Source organism: Neolamprologus brichardi, chromosome 18 (assembly GCF_056152115.1).
Source record: "Neolamprologus brichardi isolate AB-2024 chromosome 18, ASM5615211v1, whole genome shotgun sequence".
Lineage (NCBI taxonomy): Eukaryota > Metazoa > Chordata > Actinopteri > Cichliformes > Cichlidae > Neolamprologus > Neolamprologus brichardi.
The window spans coordinates 25983518-26003233 of NC_142121.1; the positions used below are offsets into that span (position 1 = coordinate 25983518).

General features: G+C 41.4%; 3 protein-coding genes across 3 annotated transcripts; 1 reads left to right on the forward strand and 2 right to left on the reverse strand.

Moving 5' to 3' along the window:
* Nucleotides 1–1347: 1347 nt before the first annotated feature.
* Nucleotides 1348–6152, reverse strand: LOC102792246 (pyroglutamyl-peptidase 1-like). The gene is made up of 6 exons (XM_087831650.1): nt 5803–6152; nt 4750–4875; nt 4236–4288; nt 3726–3842; nt 2467–2699; nt 1348–2012 (listed from the first exon to the last, which is right to left on the reverse strand). The coding sequence occupies exons 2-6, from the start codon at nt 4778–4780 to the stop codon at nt 1802–1804; spliced, it is 645 nt and encodes a 214-aa protein (XP_087687776.1). The 5' UTR covers nt 4781–4875; nt 5803–6152; the 3' UTR covers nt 1348–1801.
* A 548-nt stretch (nt 6153–6700) lies between these two features.
* On the forward strand, nt 6701–8698 carry LOC102790822 (transcription factor JunD-like). The gene has a single exon (XM_006786731.3). It carries the CDS (start codon nt 7033–7035, stop codon nt 7969–7971), a length of 939 nt encoding a protein of 312 aa, XP_006786794.1. The 5' UTR covers nt 6701–7032; the 3' UTR covers nt 7972–8698.
* Nucleotides 8699–9013: 315 nt separating this feature from the next.
* rab3aa (RAB3A, member RAS oncogene family, a) lies at nt 9014–19134 on the reverse strand. Its single transcript, XM_006786732.2, has 5 exons — nt 19049–19134; nt 16078–16302; nt 14358–14476; nt 13764–13888; nt 9014–12182 (listed from the first exon to the last, which is right to left on the reverse strand). Exons 1-5 carry the CDS (start codon nt 19049–19051, stop codon nt 11992–11994), a joined length of 663 nt encoding a protein of 220 aa, XP_006786795.1. The 5' UTR covers nt 19052–19134; the 3' UTR covers nt 9014–11991.
* Between the last annotated feature and the right edge of the window lie 582 nt (nt 19135–19716).

The window sequence follows — 19716 nt, forward strand, 5'->3', positions numbered from 1 at the left end:
CCTATGTGGAGATTGAATAAAAATTAGTTGACACTAATTAATGGCACAAATCAATTGCAGCACAGTAAAAAAAAAAAAAGGAATCCTTTTTGAGCCATTACTATTTTTTTTACTACTACTAGTATTTTCCCAAAAGACAAGGACACAGACAACAGGTAATACTGAACTAAATGTAAAACCTCAACCTTTTTCATTTTTACCTAAACCGTGTGCACAAAACTCTGGAGGGATCTAAATGCTAACGTAGAACTCAGTCAGGACGTCTGCTACTGCTGGTTGCTCGTTTTTTATGGGAGATCGTTTTCAGGCTTCAAGTAGCACCATTATACCAACATTTCACATTCTAGACATTGTTTTAAGTGTATTTGACCAAGAAATTTGACTGAAAATTCACATGCAAGCTTTTTTTCAAGGCTGTGGTATTTGCCCGCAAACAATACCTTTCAGCTAGCTAAAACAGAATATTATGCTATCACGGAGCAACATGGCTAATGCCTTTCACACAGCTTTGTCTCAACTCCAAAGAGCCACAGAAGTAAAAGCTAATAACAATAATTGAAACAATCTTTGAAAACGTGACTTACCAAGCATGGCAAACAACTCAAATATGTAGAGCAAACGTTCTGAAACGGCTTCACTTCAGTTTCGAATGGAGCCGTGCTGGGGGCGGAGTCTGTGAATTTACTCTATTGGTGTCATAGCCCCTCTAGGAGTTCAGAGTTAAGAGGTCAAGAGTTAATATTTCCATTGTAACACCTCCAGATTTGAAATAGAAACACTCATTTTTAACACTCGATTTTAACTACTATCATTTTACACCTCAGAGTTACATTAAAAGAATGTGACTCTACTTAGAGTAAAATTAACTCTAAGACTACTAACACCAAAACATTTAACACTTTTGAATTTGCTGTGTAGGAGCAGGTTGTTTGTAATCATGAGCTTTCTCCACCTTCCCCCAATCCATCAGGTCAGAACAGGTTCAGCAGGTCTGTTTAATCACGCCCAGCATTACCGTAACTCAGCTGAGCATCACAGGAATCCGAGAGTACATCAGTTATGAAAGAATTCAGTGTGACAGGTCACGTGACAAAGTAGTTAATTGTTTCACCGAGTACACTTCACTGTCTCGAGATAAACTGCAGGCCTAAAACCTTTTTTCAATTTCAAGTGGCTGTACAGAGACGGATGAACAGTTGTTGAGGAACGGCATAAAGGGAAATGGTGAATTTAATGACTGACATCAAGATCTGTCTAAAAGTTTGCAAGTGAGAAGTTCGCAAGTGAGAAGTTCATAAATAATCTGACCAAAGACTTCAGATCAACAAGGACAAGACCAAGTCTGTATCAAGCTTTTTTTAATTATACACAGTGTTCCATTCGTTTTCCTTTGCAATCCTACCATACATACACAAGACAGACAAAGTTAATCACATTACTGATTGCATTTGCAATATATTCCCTGAGATGAACACACATTTTTCCAGGTTCACATTTTGAAAGTCATCACATTTCTGTGGGTGAAGTGCAAAGCGACACGGGGGAATGACAATTTCCAGACACCAACCTAATCGGGAGTGTTAGAGGCATAATATTTCTAAGACACCACACCCAGGTGAGGCACAAATGTGACAAACAAATGTGAATATCAAGCCCTCATTTTCTGCAGCTCCAGGTCGACAGTTGGCACTGGATGTCACAGGTTTGGGAGCCGCACAGCTTCCCTCGGATGAAAACATTACATCTTGGCCAGTTGTGCGTACCCTCATATTGTAAGTCAGTCAAAAGGGGTCAAGTTTTGTTAAGGCTTATCACTGCTGTGCTTAGTGTCTTTTTGCGCCTCCTCACTGTGACTCCCCTCCAGCAGTTTCAGCATTTCCTGTATGACAGCCTGGAGGGCCCTACCCAGATCCTTGCCGCTGTAGGGTTTTCCTAGAGGAGGCACATGGACAAAAGCAGCACGGCCCTTTCCCAGGTGCAGAGATGTGTAGTAAGTGTAGTCACACAGGTACCTGCCAGGGGCCAAAGTAGGTGGACGTTAGAAATAATTTCACTCTGTAGCAAAAGTCAGGAGGAGGAACTGATGGGAGATACACTCAAAGGCTCTGTGCCAACTCTGCAGTAATGGACGTATCCCCGACTACAGTTTTCAGCATCGGCTTTAAGCATTTAAATAGAATAATGTTCACATATGCCTTCATTTTGTGATGAGATAAAACACACACACACTTATCGGACCTTGTTATCAGCTATGGATTCTGTCTGTTGGGCCCGACTGCAGCATTCAGAACAGACGTGTAAACAAAAGCTGTGCAAACACACCGTATGTTTGCTGACTGTATGGTACCATTTACTTTGAAAGATATCTTATTGTGTTCCTTTGCTACAAAAGGCAGCCACCCATATACGGTGGCTGAACACACCCCGAGTGTGTATTTATGAAACATTTTCAAAAACATCACTAACCTTCCAGCATCCTCAGAAGTGGACACAGTGATGCCAATGCCAGCGTCATTGACACTTTTACAGATCGTTTCCATGTCTAGGATTGATTTTATGCAATCCGGGCCGTTCTCCACGCAGCACTGGGAGGCCGGGCAGAAGCTGCAGTTGTCTGGACGCATGTAGCCCTTATTATGACCGCACCGTTCAAGAGTGACTGTGGTGGCTAATCCAGAAACACCGACATGCACCACCAACTGTTCGCAGGGAATCAAACAGGAGACACTGGTTCATTTGGGCATTTACTGTATACTGTGCAAAAGTCTTTTGCTTCCAGCAAGCAAACTTCTCATATTTTAAAGTGCCCTGGAGAAGTATTACTCAAGACTTTCTTTGAACATTGACTGCTTTTTCTACTTATGAGTCCAACCCTGACCATTTCCTGTTTAACTAACTCAGACAACTTGACAAAGCACCAAATTTTAAATTTTTACTTTTGGCACTTTGTTTACTAGAGGCCTGTCACAGGAACAATTGTTTCGATTTCTGTATATGCGCTAATGATGACAGCTGACAGGCGTAAAAAGCACTGTTGCACCAACAAGGGGATTCCCACTAGTTCTCCAAATGGTGTGCAAATTTTGAGGACAGTGGAGAAGGGGAGGGTCAAAGTGGCAAAGCCAAAAAAAAAAAAAGGACTGAAATGATTCATATACTGTTACTGAAGCCACATCAGAAATAGCTGTCACTCCTGACTCTGACCATTCTTTGAAATGATTGGTTCAAATCATTGTCAGCGTGGAGAAGGCCAGGAGAGAGGTTCAGTGAGAGTCAGACGCTATGATTCGAGTCTAATCAAAATTTCAATACCACCTGGAAAGTGTGTCATAGACTGGCCTCCGCAGAGCAAGGACCGCAACATTTTTGAAGCAGTGTGCGATCAACTTGATAAAGACTGGAACAAAAGGCAGCCAACATTCAAAGAAGGAAAATGCTTTTAATGTCCTTCAAGAAACCTGGAGAACTACTCCTGAAGAAATAACTAACAAGAACACTTGCTTAGAAGAGTTCAGGCTGTGTTGAAGAATAAAGGCCGTCACGTTAAAACTTTACACTATTTTTGCCTTACATACTGTGCTTCCACATGTTTCTGTTAAATCACTACACTCATTTCCAGTTTTCCTAACAAAATGTAAAGAAATGAGGAGTGGCTCAAGACTTTTGCATAGCACTACATGCATACAAAACTCAATCTGTAAAATAGTGTGCATTTCTTTGAATACCTGTGGCTGATGCTCTTTCCACAGCGATGGCAGTAGGCGCTTAACAGCCTGGTATTCAACGGGCATCTCACACACATACAGATCTACTGCGCCGCCCAGTCCTAACCGCTCCAGCTCCTGTGAACACACCCAGTGCTTATGTACAAGATAATTGCAATTAGCTTTCCAGGCAATAAACAAACATGAGCACAGAGTGACAGACCCTTTAGTCCACACCTTTGTGCAATATGTATAACAAGCCCTTTGTGAATTTACTAAAGCATTTTCCCGTATACATTCATTACAAATTCACTTAATTTCTTACACTTATTCAATTCAGGGTCGTGGTCAAGCTGGAGTATAGCAATTATAACCTCTGATCTGGCCTTTTAAGTGTAATTGGCCAGTGTATATGGTGTTCTTTTGTATTCATTTGTTGCATTTTATTGAGGCATCCCTTGCTTCAAAGCAGGACTTTCCCAACTTTGGAGATAAATTAAACCGTTGTCTTGATCATTAATCTCCGATTACCTGTACAGCAACCCAGCTGGAGTTCACGATATGCTCAGCAAATGGCTCAAACCCTGCAGAAAAAACAAAACAACCAACTAATTAAACACATCTGTGGCGAGGCAAGCAACAGAGACAGAGTGCTTATCTTTAATGGAGAGCAGGTACAGGACTGGTGTTAAAAAAGGGACCCTTCATTTAAAGTGTAAAGGTTACTTCAAGTTGAAAAATTAATTGCAGTGAAAGCACGTGATACAGTGAAGAGAAACGGGGTGATTTCTTTGCAATTATCAAAGCCAGGAGACAAAATTCTTTATCCCCGACAGCGACATTACTCTCTGCAGCGCGTTAACTTTGACAGCAGAGCCATCATCCATTCATGATGTATTCACAACATCTCAAGTGCAATAGTAACTGTGCAGCTCAGACATAAAGAACTCTGAGATATAACAGCACTGCAAAAAAAAAAAAAAAAAAAAGACTTGCAGACACACTGTGCCTATTTCCAGTCCGCTGACCAATCAAGAGCTCTCACCTGTGACAACTATTTTCTTCTTACTGGCCATTGTCCTCGGTTAATGTGACTGGAGTTGTGTTAAATGAGCACTGGCAAGGAGCCCAGGATTGTCTGCGCTTTGTGCTGTCTTCTTCTTATTCACAGCTGAAAGGAAACGGCACACAAGACGTGGATGGATAATACTGCCATCTATTGTTTGGGCATGCATCTCCCTCTCTCCGCAGCAGCTCATACTAGACATAAACGGGGGGGGGGGGGGATTTGTGGATTCTTTCTTTCTCCCTTTAATCGGGAAATAAATCCCGCTGACAACAATCATTTTAATGCGTTTTAATGAACGACAGTGCAATTCGAGCCACGGGAATACTGAAAATGAAAGCCAAGCATCTGTTTTCTATTTATAGATTTAAAGTTAGAGAAGTTTCAGTTGAAAGGAATAACAAACACGAACACCTTCTCTATTTTTTTTGAAGAGAGGGGGGGTTTTCTTGCCAGCCCCCAAGAGAACATTTAACCCCCAACCAGCTGCTCCGGTGGAGCTGCTCAGACGCACGGTGAGTGGCACAGGGTGTTGCGGAGTCTTTCTCCCCAGAGAGTCAAAGTCAAAGGACACTTCTCCGTGACTTACACAACCTCTGACACAGTCTGTTTACCTGAGTGTAGAGGACAAGCTTTCTTCTCAGTTTGTTGTTAGGAAGTCACGGCTAATCTAATTTTGCCTTGCAGGAACAGCCCTTCTTTTTTCATTCTCGCTACACTGTGCGGTCCACACCCCTGGGTTGCGAAATGACTCACACATTCTGGACACTGCATCCTGTGTGGCTGGCACAATGAAGAAAATGCGCTCTCCATCGGTGTTGAAAACATTATAAAGTGAATGCTTCTCAAGATGTATCTCATTCATGTTACTGGCATTGTGGCTACAGTCTCCATATCAAACACCCACACGCACAGGACAAGTCCACAGACCCCCTACACAACCTGCACTGCAGTCGCTACCCCGCCCCTCCCTCTCTCCTTCTCCCGCCTCAACTCATTCACCTTTCTCTCAGTCTTGCCTGCGTCACTCACCGTGTCTCTGTTGCCATGGAAACTAACGATGCCCTCTCTGCTCCGGTGCTGATGCAGACGGGCTGTTGACGTCACCGCTGAGCGGTGGGCGGAATAATAATGTTTTGCACGACCGCAGGGTCTCAACTCGCTGATATACTGTACTGCAAGGATGCTGTATTTGTCTCTCGTACATCTCTCTGTTTATCCCACTCTGCTCTGTGAGGCTGTGAGGGTCTAAAGTACATTCGCCAGCCATATGAGTCATTTCATGTGGGTATAAAAAAATAGTATTATAATTGCAAAGTAGCTGCACGCACTTTTGTTGAACAAATACATTCGGCTTTGGAGACCTCAGAAAATACCCTACATAGAGTTTGTTTTCCAGGAACCACTGATGGACATGTAAGGGCATTAAAATATGCACAAGTTACTTTCAATCACAGTGCACACTGGTTTCCTCCATTTACTTTCAACGTTTCCTTCCCTTTTCTCGTTTATGCTCAGTTTAACCAGGAACACCATGAGAGATAATGCCTCATCTTAAATCTGGTATATATGAAAGTTAACCGTAATCTCTGAGCCTCTAATCAGGTCTAATCAGAGTGTGATGAATAAATAACGTTGTAATCTGAATTTGAACTTTAACCAACACAACGAGATAGCAAGCCTGCTCTGCTTCCACTTTTCATATATTAAAAACCTTCTTTTGACTGAGTTGGAGGAACATTTTCAGCAGAGCCTGCTGCGCTCTTCTCCCTTTCCTTGGCCTTCGCCTCTCACACCTTCCCCGCCCAGTCTCTGCTCACTTCTGGCGACCCTGAGCTTTTTTATGCTATGACATCAAACCACAATGCATTGCACTGTTTGGAGTTTACCTAATGTCTCCATGGCGATAAAGGCCGGCTCTGCCCCTTATTCAAATTGAACCGGAAACCAACGTCATTTTGGGCCAATCTCCGCGCTCTGGAGTGACATAATGGAATTTTTAGGGCTAGAAAGCGAGCAAGGTCTGGCGCTGCGCATAGCAGTCGTGCCATCGGGAAAAGACCATATCATATAGAGGCACATCAGAGCCCCAACAGGCACAACAGCTTAGCTGAAGTGGTCGACTGAGTGATAAGACGAGAAAGGAGATAAGGAGACCGGAATACACCAAGTAAGAGTCAGCTGATTTCCTCATGTTTGGATGTGACTGTTGAACAAACGTTAATGCCTAACGCTCAACACTCCCTCTTATGAGGGTGTAGAATGGAAACAAGCCTCTACACAGGCACCGTGGTGAATACTTCGAGGGTCTCCGGTATCTATTCCCAGAACACGATGATGAAGAAGGACATTAATCTGAACCTAGACAATCAGAACTCCGAACTCAAATCTAACCCGCTCCGGGACGCAGACGGACTTCTCAACTCCTCAGACTTAGGACTCCTGAAACTAACCTCTCCGGACCTAGAGCGACTTATTATCCAGTCCAACGGTCTAGTCACCACCACCACCAACCCGACCTCCCAGTTCCTTTACCCAAAGTCAGCCAGTGACGAGCAGGAATTCGCGGAAGGTTTCGTAAAGGCGCTGGAGGATCTTCACAAGCAGAACCAGCTGAGCGAGACGGGGTGCGTCTCTGTGGACAGGCTGGAGCTCCTCGGATCATCCAGCGCAGCAGGCTCTGCCAGCCTTCAGGCATCAGACCTCCCTGTGTACACTACGCTGAACGGCTACGCGGCCAGTCCGCTCGGAGGCACCACCATCAACTATTCCACCGACACCATTCCCTTCCCGCCGCCGCCGTCTCATTTGGCTACCGCGCAGCAACAGGCGGTCGCTGCGGCCGCTCTGTCACGACTCCAGTCTGTCGGCGCTTTGAAGGACGAACCTCAGACCGTGCCGGACATGCAGAGCTTCGGGGAGAGTCCTCCTCTGTCCCCCATCGACATGGACAACCAAGAGCGCATCAAGGCGGAGAGAAAGAAGCTGCGCAACAGGATAGCCGCCTCCAAATGTCGCAAGAGAAAGCTGGAGAGGATCTCTCGGCTGGAGGACAAGGTCAAGACCCTGAAAACGCAGAACACCGAGCTGGCATCCACAGCCAGCGTGCTCAGGGAGCAAGTGGCCCAGCTGAAGCAAAAGGTGATGAACCATGTTAGCAGCGGGTGCCAGCTTTTACCAAACCAGGTCCAGGCTTATTAATTCCAATAATGGTGCTCTTTAATTGATGTTTATTACTGCTACAAATGTGGCCCGAGGATACAGGCTTGCATTATAAAGAACATTTGTGCCCCGTGTAACAGAAAATCCCCTTCACGAGACGCTTAATGCGAAGCCAGTGTGGATGCATCCTCCCGGCTATGGTTGGGAAGCATAAACAGAGACGTTTACACGGAAGTGAACAGGCCTAGATAAGAGCTGCAGGTCAACTGGAAAACGAAAGCTGGTGGGGACTACAGCTTGCAGTGTTTTGCAGCAAACAGACTCACTTTGATGTCCTTATTCTGGGAAAGCCATGTAGCAAAGTGCAATCCACTGAACTGGTGTGGCACTTATTTGTGTGTAAGCTGGACAATCTCAACGTGGGCGCAACCAAAACACCGGGGTGTCACCAAGTGCTGTCATCCACTGTGTAATATAATGCCTTACTTGTTTACAAGCACTTAGAAATGACAAATATCTATATTTTATTTACTGAAACATTTCTTATTTTACATATGGTCTTATTTCATTGTTTTGTTTTTTGGAAAAATGAACACTGCATGTCTTGTCGCTTCTGTGTACAGTAACCTTTGTACTTTCCTTTATGATGGCTACTCTTGTACTTCTACTTGCCAAACCTCCATGAATGTATGTGTATGTGCTGAGAAACTCCATGTATCATGTGTAATGAACGAGTCTACGAGACATTATTAAATTCACTACATTACTACAGCTCAAACGTTTTGTTTCTTAATAAGAAGACAGCCTGCTGATAACAGTTTAAAGGACTCACACGACATCTTTTCTGCATATCTCTTTTTGCACAGTTGACACTGTGGGTGTTGTATTAAGTGCTGTAGAGAAGCTGAATCAAACCATAGATGGTCAAACAACTCAAAGGGCAGAAATGAACACATCATTGTAGTATTGTGCCCTCTGCTGGGCACAGTACAACTTACTCTAAACCATTTCTGAGCCATCACATGGGCACTTCTTGTAAATCACCCACACTTTGGGAGAGGTTGTTGAATCCACACAGAACTCCAGCTTTGAGAAGTTGTTTATTGATTCCTTATTTTTAGTAAACCTGGCATTACACAGTTACAGCACAATTCACATTCCTAATGCCTGACGGGCAGAAAGTTCCTATTTACACAGGTTATATGTAACAGGGTGAGGAAAGAGGAGGAGGAGGACGGCTGGACGGGAGGATGTGTTTTCCTAAGTTATTAGCAAGTTTACAGCTGCAGTAAGATACACTAAGCAAAATTAAGAAAAGAAAAAAAAAAAAAAAAAAGGACAAATGTGGTAAGAATCACTTTTTAATCAAGTGTTCAGCATATTCACTTTATTCCCAAAACACTTTTGATGTTTGGAGCTGCTGCTCAGAGTAGAAAAACTACCAGACAGGTTTGATAGCACAAGTCCAACAAGCAATGTTTTTGGCTTTAAACACATCATCAAGACCCTCTTTATAGAAACTGTACATTCAAACGCCCGAGTACAGTGCTCAAAAACTTTCAGCGAGGCTTCACTGTGCTGACGATGGTCAACAAAACAAAACAAAACAAAACTGTTCTATGCTCAGCCTAGCCTTAAAAGTTACATAACTGATATCAAAAGACAAACAAACTTCCCACCAAAGTCATGTGGACATGAGCAGAGGTTTTACACTGGAATGTTTAACTTTCCTCTCGAGGAATCATCTCAAGCTTTGTACACTGTGCACTGTAAACACACTGTCATCTAAAAGCTGGGACAGTTTAGCGACTGAATACTACTGAACATCTCTTAAAAAGTTGAGTGCAGAATGCACAATCTAGGAAGAATACTACAAATAAATTAAGTTATAAATAATACAAAATAAATAACTCATGTGATGAAGCTATGTCTTCGCATGCCTCAGCATATGTCTGAATGCATGACTTACCGGTTTGTACTAAATACACAAGCAAACAAATCCCTTAACTTGAGCCTCACAGAAAGAAAGGGAGAAATAAGAGTCACAATTTAACATGCTCAAAAACATCATATTCTGTCAAAAATAAATACGTAAAGACATAAATATCATCTACAAAGACATAAGAGGCTTCCTGGATATGGCAGGACTGTGCTGCACCAGTGCTCACACTGAATCACATGCCTTTCTAGTGATTGCACGTTGCACATTGTACGCATTGAATGAAAGTAATACAATGTGCAGGGCGCTGTGGGCTTAACATCTGAAACCTTTAGCCCCACTGGGTACCTCCAAGTATCTTAACTGCATGATAGGTGGGATTTCAAATCGGACAACAGCTCATACAGATAACCATCCAGTCAACCAGAATCCATTAAAAACATCAACGACATGCACCTCTTACTACGGCACAGGAATGAATCCAATATCCAAAATCATTCTCCTTTAATATATTATATATGCATTTCACCTTTAAAACATTTATACACTCTTCAGTTAGCGAAATAGATCCTGTATCCTTTTATTTGTCCTATGGGTTAAAAAGCAGCAGCAACAAAAAAGGTTAAAAAAAAAAAAAAAAAAAAGAGGCTCTGTTGCTTTTTCTTTTTTTTTTAACGCCGCATTAACATACTCTCTGAGTCTGCTAATAAACATTTGTTTAAAATTTCTGAGACAGGCCTCAAAGTAATTATATATCTACACTCATAGAATAAAGAAATGCACTTCTATTACTACCACTTATTTCCAAAGTTAACATATTTCACAACAAAACTAAAACTGACACACTGTATGCCTATGAAAAGTTTGCACCCAGGTGTTTCCAGTGTTGTAATGGTGAAGTGGTAAAGACTTGGTAGGAGAACAACAGGCTCCTGATTCTCTGTCATGGTGCTGAGTATAAGCCAGCCGAGAGTTATTACAGAACAGTAAGAAGTTGACACATGTGCACACTAGCTTAAGTCATGGGCTTCTTTTTTAAAGTTGTACAACCACGGTTCCTATGGTGGCATGCGCATCTTCTACATTAGTCAGCTATACCTAACCATATGATCAAATTCAGAAATGCCTATACCTGCATCTTTTAAGGTGGAATGCACAGGTTCTCTTAAGCGATGTACGAATTTCAACCAGATTAAGCGTCCTGTTAATCTTTTGGATGCAAAATGTTATCAAAGTAAATTAGTCATACCTTTTCTGTTGACTTTTGTTTTGTTATGAACTACATTGCCCCTTGGGGATAAATAAAGTCTTTCTGATTCTGATCTGATTTAGTATAAAATCTCCCTAAACAACAGGAGCAGTGCATTTTTAGACTCCATGAGCATAGATGTCTTGATTGGTTGAGTGTTATGCACAACTTGCTATTTTTCCACTAATTCCCTAAGTTAAAGAGAGAAACGAGCTCTCAAACAACCCTGTAAGGACACCAAACTAAAACACAACTATGACAAGATGATTTCACATGCTCAAAACCACACCTGACCAATTCAAAAACAAAAAAAACATCAACCAACACAGCAACAAACATATTTTCAGTGGAAATAAATGTCGAAGAATTGCCAAATGATTGGTATCTATTTAGATCTGAGGCATTGGTGCTGAATGGGAGTGGAGGCTGGAGGAGAATACTGCTCCTTCACAACCTTTTAGAGTTCAACCCAATCACAGACACGTTAAAAATAAGGAATGATGTAGTCTTAGCCTGACTGGCCTTTTGCAGTTCTGTTATAGTGCGTGTGCAGCTATTGAAGACTTTTTACGATGGTAACCATGTTAAATGTTCTTTATCCCTCTGACCAAATATACATAATCTCATAATTTCTGTACTACTGATGACAAAAACTTTAAGAACACCACATCCTTGGGGGGAACTGGCTGATGTGGACAGTAGTTGTGGTGTAGTGAGAGGGGTGGAGAACTGAAGAGCCATCTTGTGTCTGTCTCTATGTATGGCAGTTTCTGTGTGTGGTATGAAAACAAACAAAAAGAAAGCAAAACTCAAAAATAAAACCTAACAAGGTGTGTGGATCTCATGACAGCAGACGTGTGTGTAGCTGTGTTCAACAAGCACAATCCTGATGGGACCTCTGAGGCTGCTCGCTGAGCTGTGGCCCCTGTTTAGCTCCGGTGATGGTGGGGTCGTTGTTATCCAGACTCTCTGCCATCCTCTCACAGATGATGTCCACGAGCCGCTCGAATGTCTGCTTCACGTTAATGTTGTCTTTAGCGCTTGCTTCAAAGAACTCAAAACCTGGCAGAAGGGGTGACAGAGACAGATGCGTTGTGGTTACACTTATTGTTTCAATGTGCAGCTTATCCTCTTAACCCAGTGATCTCATCGTGGCAAGACCTATCAAGACTAGTCAGGCAGGCAGCTCAAGTCTGATGACATTTTCCTTTATATCAGAAGACTGAAGAGATTTTAAAACCATTTTTTCTAAAACCTGTCTCCCTTTGATTGGTGGTCTGAGATTGAACCAAATAGTCTAAGAGTACAAAAAACATCCTTCTCAAAGCTGCAGCTACTTAGCTTTGTGCATTTCCATGTTTGTAATTTCTTAAGTTCTGATGATCTGATCTCTGTTAAACTTCAGATATCTTGTGTAAGGCTCATGTTAGCAGTTCACTTTTGCTCAGTTGCCTTTAATTTAGAGTTACAGTACTGTGCACAAGTCTTCAGCCACCCCTCATTTCTTTATGTTTTGCAAGGATAGTGGGAAACATGCAAAAATACACAGAAAAAAAGTATATAAAAAGGCAAAAAACAGAGTTCTGCAGGCTTCTTGAAGGACATTCAGAGCTTATCTTTGGATGTTGGCTGCTTTTGTTCTGTTATCTGTCAAGATGATCCCACAATGCTTCAGTATTTTTGAGGTCTGGGCTCTGGGGAGGTCAATCAATGACCAACAGTGTACTTGTTCTTGTGTATTTTGGCACACCATGGCATTTTATAACATGTTTTCCTTCCTTAAGAATGGCTTCTTGACAGCTACCCTTCCATTGAGACCATTTCTGATGAGGCTTTAATAAAAGGCAGCTCAATCAACTGGAAGGTCAGGTGCATCTCTTAAGTCCTGTGTCAGGTCTGTGTTGATTTTCCTATTTTTAACAACATAATCAAGGATATGATTTACCTGCTGCAGACATTTTAGGCCTGCCACATCTTCTTTGGTCCTCCACTTGTCCAGTTTTCTCAAAACATCTTTTGACACACTGAACATCACCTTGTTGGTGGAAAAAAACTATTTTATGTCTGTCAAACTGGCAGTTTTCATAGATTCAGCTAAAGAAATGGTGACAAATGATGTGTTTCTGCAACAGCCTGCTAGTAACAAAGTGCCTGTCCAAAGAAAAACTTAGAAAGCCTTGAGAACTGTTGCCCTAGAGCACTCTAAACATTATAAGCAAGTCTGGCTCCAAGTGAGGAGTGGCTCAAGACTTTTGCACAGCACTGTATTATACTACTATTACAACCTCTCATCCCACTTAAAACATTGTCTGTAATGTTTTATGATGGCTGTGATGAAGGCCACAAGCCCAAACACACATCAAACAATAACATTTCTCTGTAAGAGCTGCTGCAGCTTCAACGTTCTCCAAACATCAGTTTCACACACAAATGAAATGATGCAGTGCAGCAAAGCTGAAGAGGACATTAAACAGATATTAAGCATTATGTTTGCTCCCATAACAACAGCCTCACAAACAAACAGTCTAATCAAAACTTGGCCATCGGAATAAACTTAAATATTCCTGGAAACGGGAGATACACACCCAGAGTGATACAACACCACACACAGTGTCCAGTTTTCATTCTGACCAAATGACTTACCCAGCTGTTCTGACAGCTGCCGGCCCCTCTCTGCAGCCACCACTCGCTCGTCTTCCATATCACACTTGTTCCCCACCAACAGGACCTGAGCGTTGTCCCACGAGTATGTCTTGATCTGGGTCGACCTGTTTGCAAAAACAGGATGATTTAATGTTCTGACTCGTGGAATCTAACAAGCATTTTTTTGACATTAAAGCAATTTAGTCAGAAAATATTTTGACATATCCCTTCAACACAGAACTGTGTGGATCTGAAAAGAAAACTATCTAACATAAACTAACATATTCTCTGCTGCTTTCTCGTTCAGCAGTGACATACACTTCTTCCATCTGTGTTGCAAACACGGAGTTAGAAAAACCAACGGTTATTTTTAACATCACTGTGCATTTGTGTGCTGATTTCAATAATGACCTACTGTAGCCTAATAGATCATTAGACTATCTCCATGTAGTGGAACCACAGCTGTACATCTCAGAAATTTAGATGGAGGATACGCTGAACTCAAAAGGAAAGCTGGGCGAAATTAAGAGAAAATAAGATTGCAGCTTAATGAGTCACCACTCTCACAGACACAGACAATCAGCCGTCCCTCACCAGTCTTGCACAGCGTTGAAAGATTCCTCATTGGTAATGTCATACATGAGGATGAAGCCCATGGCACCCCTGTAGTAGGCTGTGGTGATTGTCCTGTAGCGCTCCTGCCCAGCAGTGTCCTACATTCAGAGACATTTTTGAGAATATGCAGGATTATTGTGAGCAGAGGACAAAGAACACTGACGAGGCACCTGCAATGGATTTGTGGCTGTGCAAGAGTCTCCAAACTCCCATGAGCATTACACATTCTTGTGGTGTTTCATGTAATGAGTACTTGGTTCCAGTGTCAGGCTTTATGGCTCGTATTAAGTACCCTTCAAGGGTTTACACAACAAATAAAATGAATCTAGGCACAGAAGAGGCCACTTCTGGTACTGATTAGCGACACACGATAAGACAGACTCCACTGTCACTAATACGATGGGCAGGAAAAATCTGTATTTTAATAAGCAATAAGGTAAAAGGGAAATTCATGATAACATCTAATTTGTTTGCCAGTTTGAAAAGCTGGAGGAATTCATGTTTAGTGTTAGCTGGCAATATTCTCAAAATGGATTTGTCATTTTGCACATTTCAAACAAAGTATCAAGCTGCAAGTGAGGATCTGTTTCTTATCCCCATTTTTACATCACTGTGAGGTTTATTTCAGTTTTAGTTAAAGACATGTTATAGTTCAGGCATCCACGAGCATGCTAGGATCTGATTGGCTCAGGCAGTGAGTGTGAGCTGCCGCTCAGGTGTCAACGTTCTCTTAATTATAGTGAAACTACACAACGATGAACCAACTATGTGTGAGGCCTTGAGGCGGACTTCAAACAAGTATAACAAGTACGCTTACGGTAAGTGCTGTCTCCATCTGTCCATGAGTATAATTAGTCAGATAAATAGACTTCCTTTAACTTTGAGAGACTGGATTTGCAATCTGCTGTTATTTTATGTAGAATAACAATCATGTAAAAATATGAGTGCAAGTGTGTGCGGCAGTCATATGGACTTAAACCACTACAAAAAAAAAAAAAAAATCATAAACATGCACGCACTGCAGGCTGCATTTGGTTACATTTAATTAGCTCTCCAGCTGTCCAACTCCACTGCAGCATAACAAAATCTTGATTCAGTTTGAACATTTAAAAATTACGTAATGTAGTGGAACTTATATTATAGTGCCTACTGCAATTCTCACTCACCCTATCACGCATACATTCATAACTCAATTCAATTCGATTTTATATGCATGTACAGCTCCAAACCATAACAACAATAGAAAAACCCAACAATCAAACTACATCCTATGAGCAAGCACTTGGTGACAGTGCAAAAGAAAAGCTCCCTTTTACTAGGAAGACCTTGTGGTTCAGCTTCTTGCTCAAGGATACTTCATTACATGGAATGGAGAAGCTGGGGATCAATCAGTGACTGGCAGACACCTTTCACCAGTTACCCTCTCATTTCCCAATTATTTTCCCACATTTATCATTTTAAACCCAAAGATCTGCTTTGGTAACCACGACACCATCTGTACCTACAATCTTACCTCCTGAAGTTTCACAAGGAGCTACAGCGGTATGTCTGATACAGGTTATTACGTCAAAATGGGATTATAGGAGATAGTAAGAACTTATAAAATTTGCTTTCATTTTCAATCAAACACTGACAGGAGTTAAGTGTGTTCCATAAAGACATACAAGTACTATTTTTGTGCTATTAGTTACATTCTCACCCATATCTGAAGCTTTATCCTCTTGTCATTCCTGTAGATGGTCTTGACCTTAAAGTCGATGCCCACAGTGCTGACAAAGGCTGGCGTGAATGAGTCATCTGCATAGCGGAAAAGGAAGGAAGTCTTTCCTACGCTGCTGTTGCCAATGATGAGGATTTTAAACATGTAATCAAAGTTTTGGTCCGTAGACTCCTTCTGCCCGTATGTGGCATTTGCAGACGCCATCTACGCAAGGATAAGGATAAGTAAGTTATAAAGAACAAAAGCTTGAGGAAACAGCGTGCAATGTTACTTTGCATGAAACAGCAGAAACACGTTACAGTATGCACAGTACAACTTAAAATACTGCAAACTACATTTGTGCAACCTGAAAAAACGCCAACAAATTTGTTGCAGATGTGTTGTATTTGTTCTATTTACTTCCAGCAAATTTGCAGGCCATGTATTCGTGACAGTAACTCCTTAATTAAATAAACAATTCCTCTGCTGGTGGCTGAGAAACTTTATGGTTGGTGCAGTACCCATCAGAACATTTTTCCACCCACTATTCCCTCAGCCAGCAGATCAGAGCTTTACTAACCCACAAAAAGCCAGTTTAATTGCTTTATATACTCCTAGAATTATCTACAAGAGTAGAAAATTATTTATTAGTACATTTATTTTGTATTATATTTACTGTAAATCTATATCAGAAAACTAATTAGTAACTATATATATATTTTTGTAGTGAAATAAATGCTGTGTCCACTCTTTACACAAGGAGTGTCAAACATAATGCCTGGCCCTTTGGATGGCTTTCAAAATTGTGAAGCCGGATATAAATTCAAGACTTTTAACTGTATTTTCACAGGTTTTACAGCTTTTTCTACAAATAAAGAGGTCTCCCAGGGTCATTCATACTACACCAAAGCAATGAAGTTATAGATTTCTGTAGTTTTACAAGTTAACTTCTTATAATTTAAGCTCAAAGAGTCACACTGGCATATTTCTTTCATTTACTATAGCAGCATTTCTTTCTCGTGCAGAAAAACTGAAGCATACTTCTGAAATGGTGCTTCTTTTTCTTATATTAACATATCTGATTATATTAGCATATCTCTTTCTGTACACTGAGAGAAAGACATTTCATTGCCCACATAAAAGCGAGCTGTATGTGAACTCTGATGTAAAATGAGCTTGACATCCATGCTTTAGACTCTCTCCTGCAAGCTGTAGGTACTGTTGCTTGAAAGAGAAAGAGGAGAGTTTCTACCAGCCTTCAGCAAAATTTAGTAGAAATCTGTCAAATTGAAATATGCTGGCACATTAAAGAGCTTTTACTTTATTTTTCTTCATTCAGATCACTGCGTAAAAGAAACCCTTAAACTATCTGATTAGATGGTCTGGTGAAAGACTTCTGATGGTATTAAAATGTGAAAATACTGACTGCAAGAAAAACTACAAATTAGTGAGGATTCAGGTGAACTCAGCCGATGGAAACACTGGGCCAAACAGGTCAGCAGCAGGCCAATCAACATGGCCAGCAAGCACTTCCATCTAGCTACTGTTCTGTTGAATCATGTTGAATTCTATAATTTTCATGCATGTTCCAGTTAGTCTTTAGGTGGCGAAATATTTCACAGTTTTCTGGCTAAATTTTAACCAGATCAAACAGACAGGAAAAGCATCAGAAGAAAACTACAGATGCACAGAAAAGCCAAATCAATCTATATTACCCACAAACATCCTTTGAAGCCTCTTTTTTTCTAAACCAACATTTGTCTGAGTAAGGAAGTCAACAACTCAAAGGCACAGAGCTCTGAAATGCATGTACCACACAGAGATCAACTCTATTGCAGAAAGTACCTGAGCTCTGAAAATAATATGATGCAACAATTACGGCATCATGAACTCAATAAGATGTGCCTCATTTCATCGCATGCTGACATCTCTTGTGTATCAAGTGAGCCTTACAGCAGACAAATATGTTCTGAAAAGGAAATAGTCTAAAAATATAGCCATAAACTTGTTTAAGTTTCCAGCACTACAAGGACGGTCTGATAGAGGGTATTACTGCAATCTTACATGAGATCATAACTAAAAACAGCCCCATGCATACCCCTGATGGGGCTAGATAATGGCATTACGGTATGTTGCGTGAGATTTTAAGCTACTGCCTTGGATGTATCAGGACAGGAATGAAAACTGATGCCGTTTCGCTCAGATGCTGCGTCACATCCAGCCAAAAACAGATCCGAGACACGAGTGTTTCTACGTCATATTAACACAGGTTGGATAAGAAATGCACGCCTCCACTCCACACAGATAAGAGGCCGGAAGTACTAGGGCTTAGCAGGCTAAGCGTCAGCTAAACTGACTACCCTTTCCCATCCAGGGAGGGCTGGGACCTGCGCGAAGCGCTTGGCTGTACAGCCAATTATGGATGTCCGTATGGTGGGCCAGAATGTGCTTCGTAGGGCATTGTATTTTGGAAACGGCCCAAACAGTAGTGCCCTCTCACGTCACGTCGCTAATTTAAATGGCTTGAACCACACCACCAATTAACACCGGATCTTAGCTCCGCTGAGAATAAGCCTGAAATTGACAGGTTGGTTCACTTTAGCTAGAGAAATACATAGTAACACTATAACGCGTTTTCATGCACCTTAGCCACCACGAAAGGTAACAAAGGGGATTAAAAGAAATTAACGCATTGCGCATAAAACGGAGGTGTTTCAACAAATAATCTGAATTCGGCTAGCATCGCTACCTTTAATGCTAACACAACAGCCACCCTTACTAGTATTTATATGTGGCAGCAGGGGCTAGCTAAGCATCCCAGCTATGTCAAATGAAGGTTACTCCTCTTAATTTACGGCTAAACACGCTATCAAAATCTCAGACTATATAACCGATTTATAACCCACATGCTTTCTGCTGCTACTGTCACACTTGACAAGGCCTGGAAATAACAAAAAACGCAGGGATTTACCATGAAATGTGTTTTCTCTTCGGCTTTACTGCAGCGGCTAGCCCTGCTTTGCACCTGCAGTAGCTCTTACGCTTCTTGATTGGCTGCCTCCGGCATAAGCAGTGGCTAAGTGTAAGAATGATTGGCATGAGACTTGACCAATCAGAGAAGAGAAAAGACTTCAACATTGCCAGAGTGACCATACAGCTCTGCATGCGTTTTCTTTCTCAAATTGGCCAAAAGAGAGGACAGGCTCTAATAAAACAAACTCGGAGACTTTGAGAGTTACATGAGAGTTAACATACATGCATAAACCATCCTGTAGCTTGATAAAGGTAAGTAAAACTCTAAGTACCACTGGGTATTCTGTGTCTCGAACTGATTAAAGTTTCGTGCAGTACTTAGGATAAAATACAGAAATAAATATTATTCTTACCACTCCTTGATGTATAGCATTGTGCTTCTTAAATTTTTTCATTACTACATTTTAATTGCAATGTATAATACATATTTTTGCACTAATCTCCAAAACTCAGCATTCAGTTGAATACATTCAATTAAAATTTATTCAATTTAGCTTTATTTACATGACACCAAATCACAACAATAGTTATCTCGTGGCGCTTTATATTGTAATGCAACAAACCTACAATAAAAGAGAGAAAACCACAAGGGAGACAGAACAAAAG

Excerpts from the sequence above, each read along its gene's own strand:
- LOC102792246 (XM_087831650.1), bottom strand. The coding sequence starts at position 4,780 with ATGGCCAGTAAGAAGAAAATAGTTGTCACAG. Across the intron at positions 4,289-4,749 it reads GAAGAAAATAGTTGTCACAG|GGTTTGAGCCATTTGCTGAG; the intron begins GTGAGAGCTCTT and ends TTTTTTCTGCAG. Across the intron at positions 2,700-3,725 it reads GGAAAGAGCATCAGCCACAG|TTGGTGGTGCATGTCGGTGT; the intron begins GTATTCAAAGAA and ends CCCTGCGAACAG.
- LOC102790822 (XM_006786731.3), top strand. The coding sequence starts at position 7,033 with ATGGAAACAAGCCTCTACACAGGCACCGTGGTGAATACTTCGAGGGTC.
- rab3aa (XM_006786732.2), bottom strand. Across the intron at positions 14,477-16,077 it reads GGATAAAGCTTCAGATATGG|GACACTGCTGGGCAGGAGCG; the intron begins GTGAGAATGTAA and ends CTCTGAATGTAG. Across the intron at positions 13,889-14,357 it reads TTCAACGCTGTGCAAGACTG|GTCGACCCAGATCAAGACAT; the intron begins GTGAGGGACGGC and ends TTTTGCAAACAG.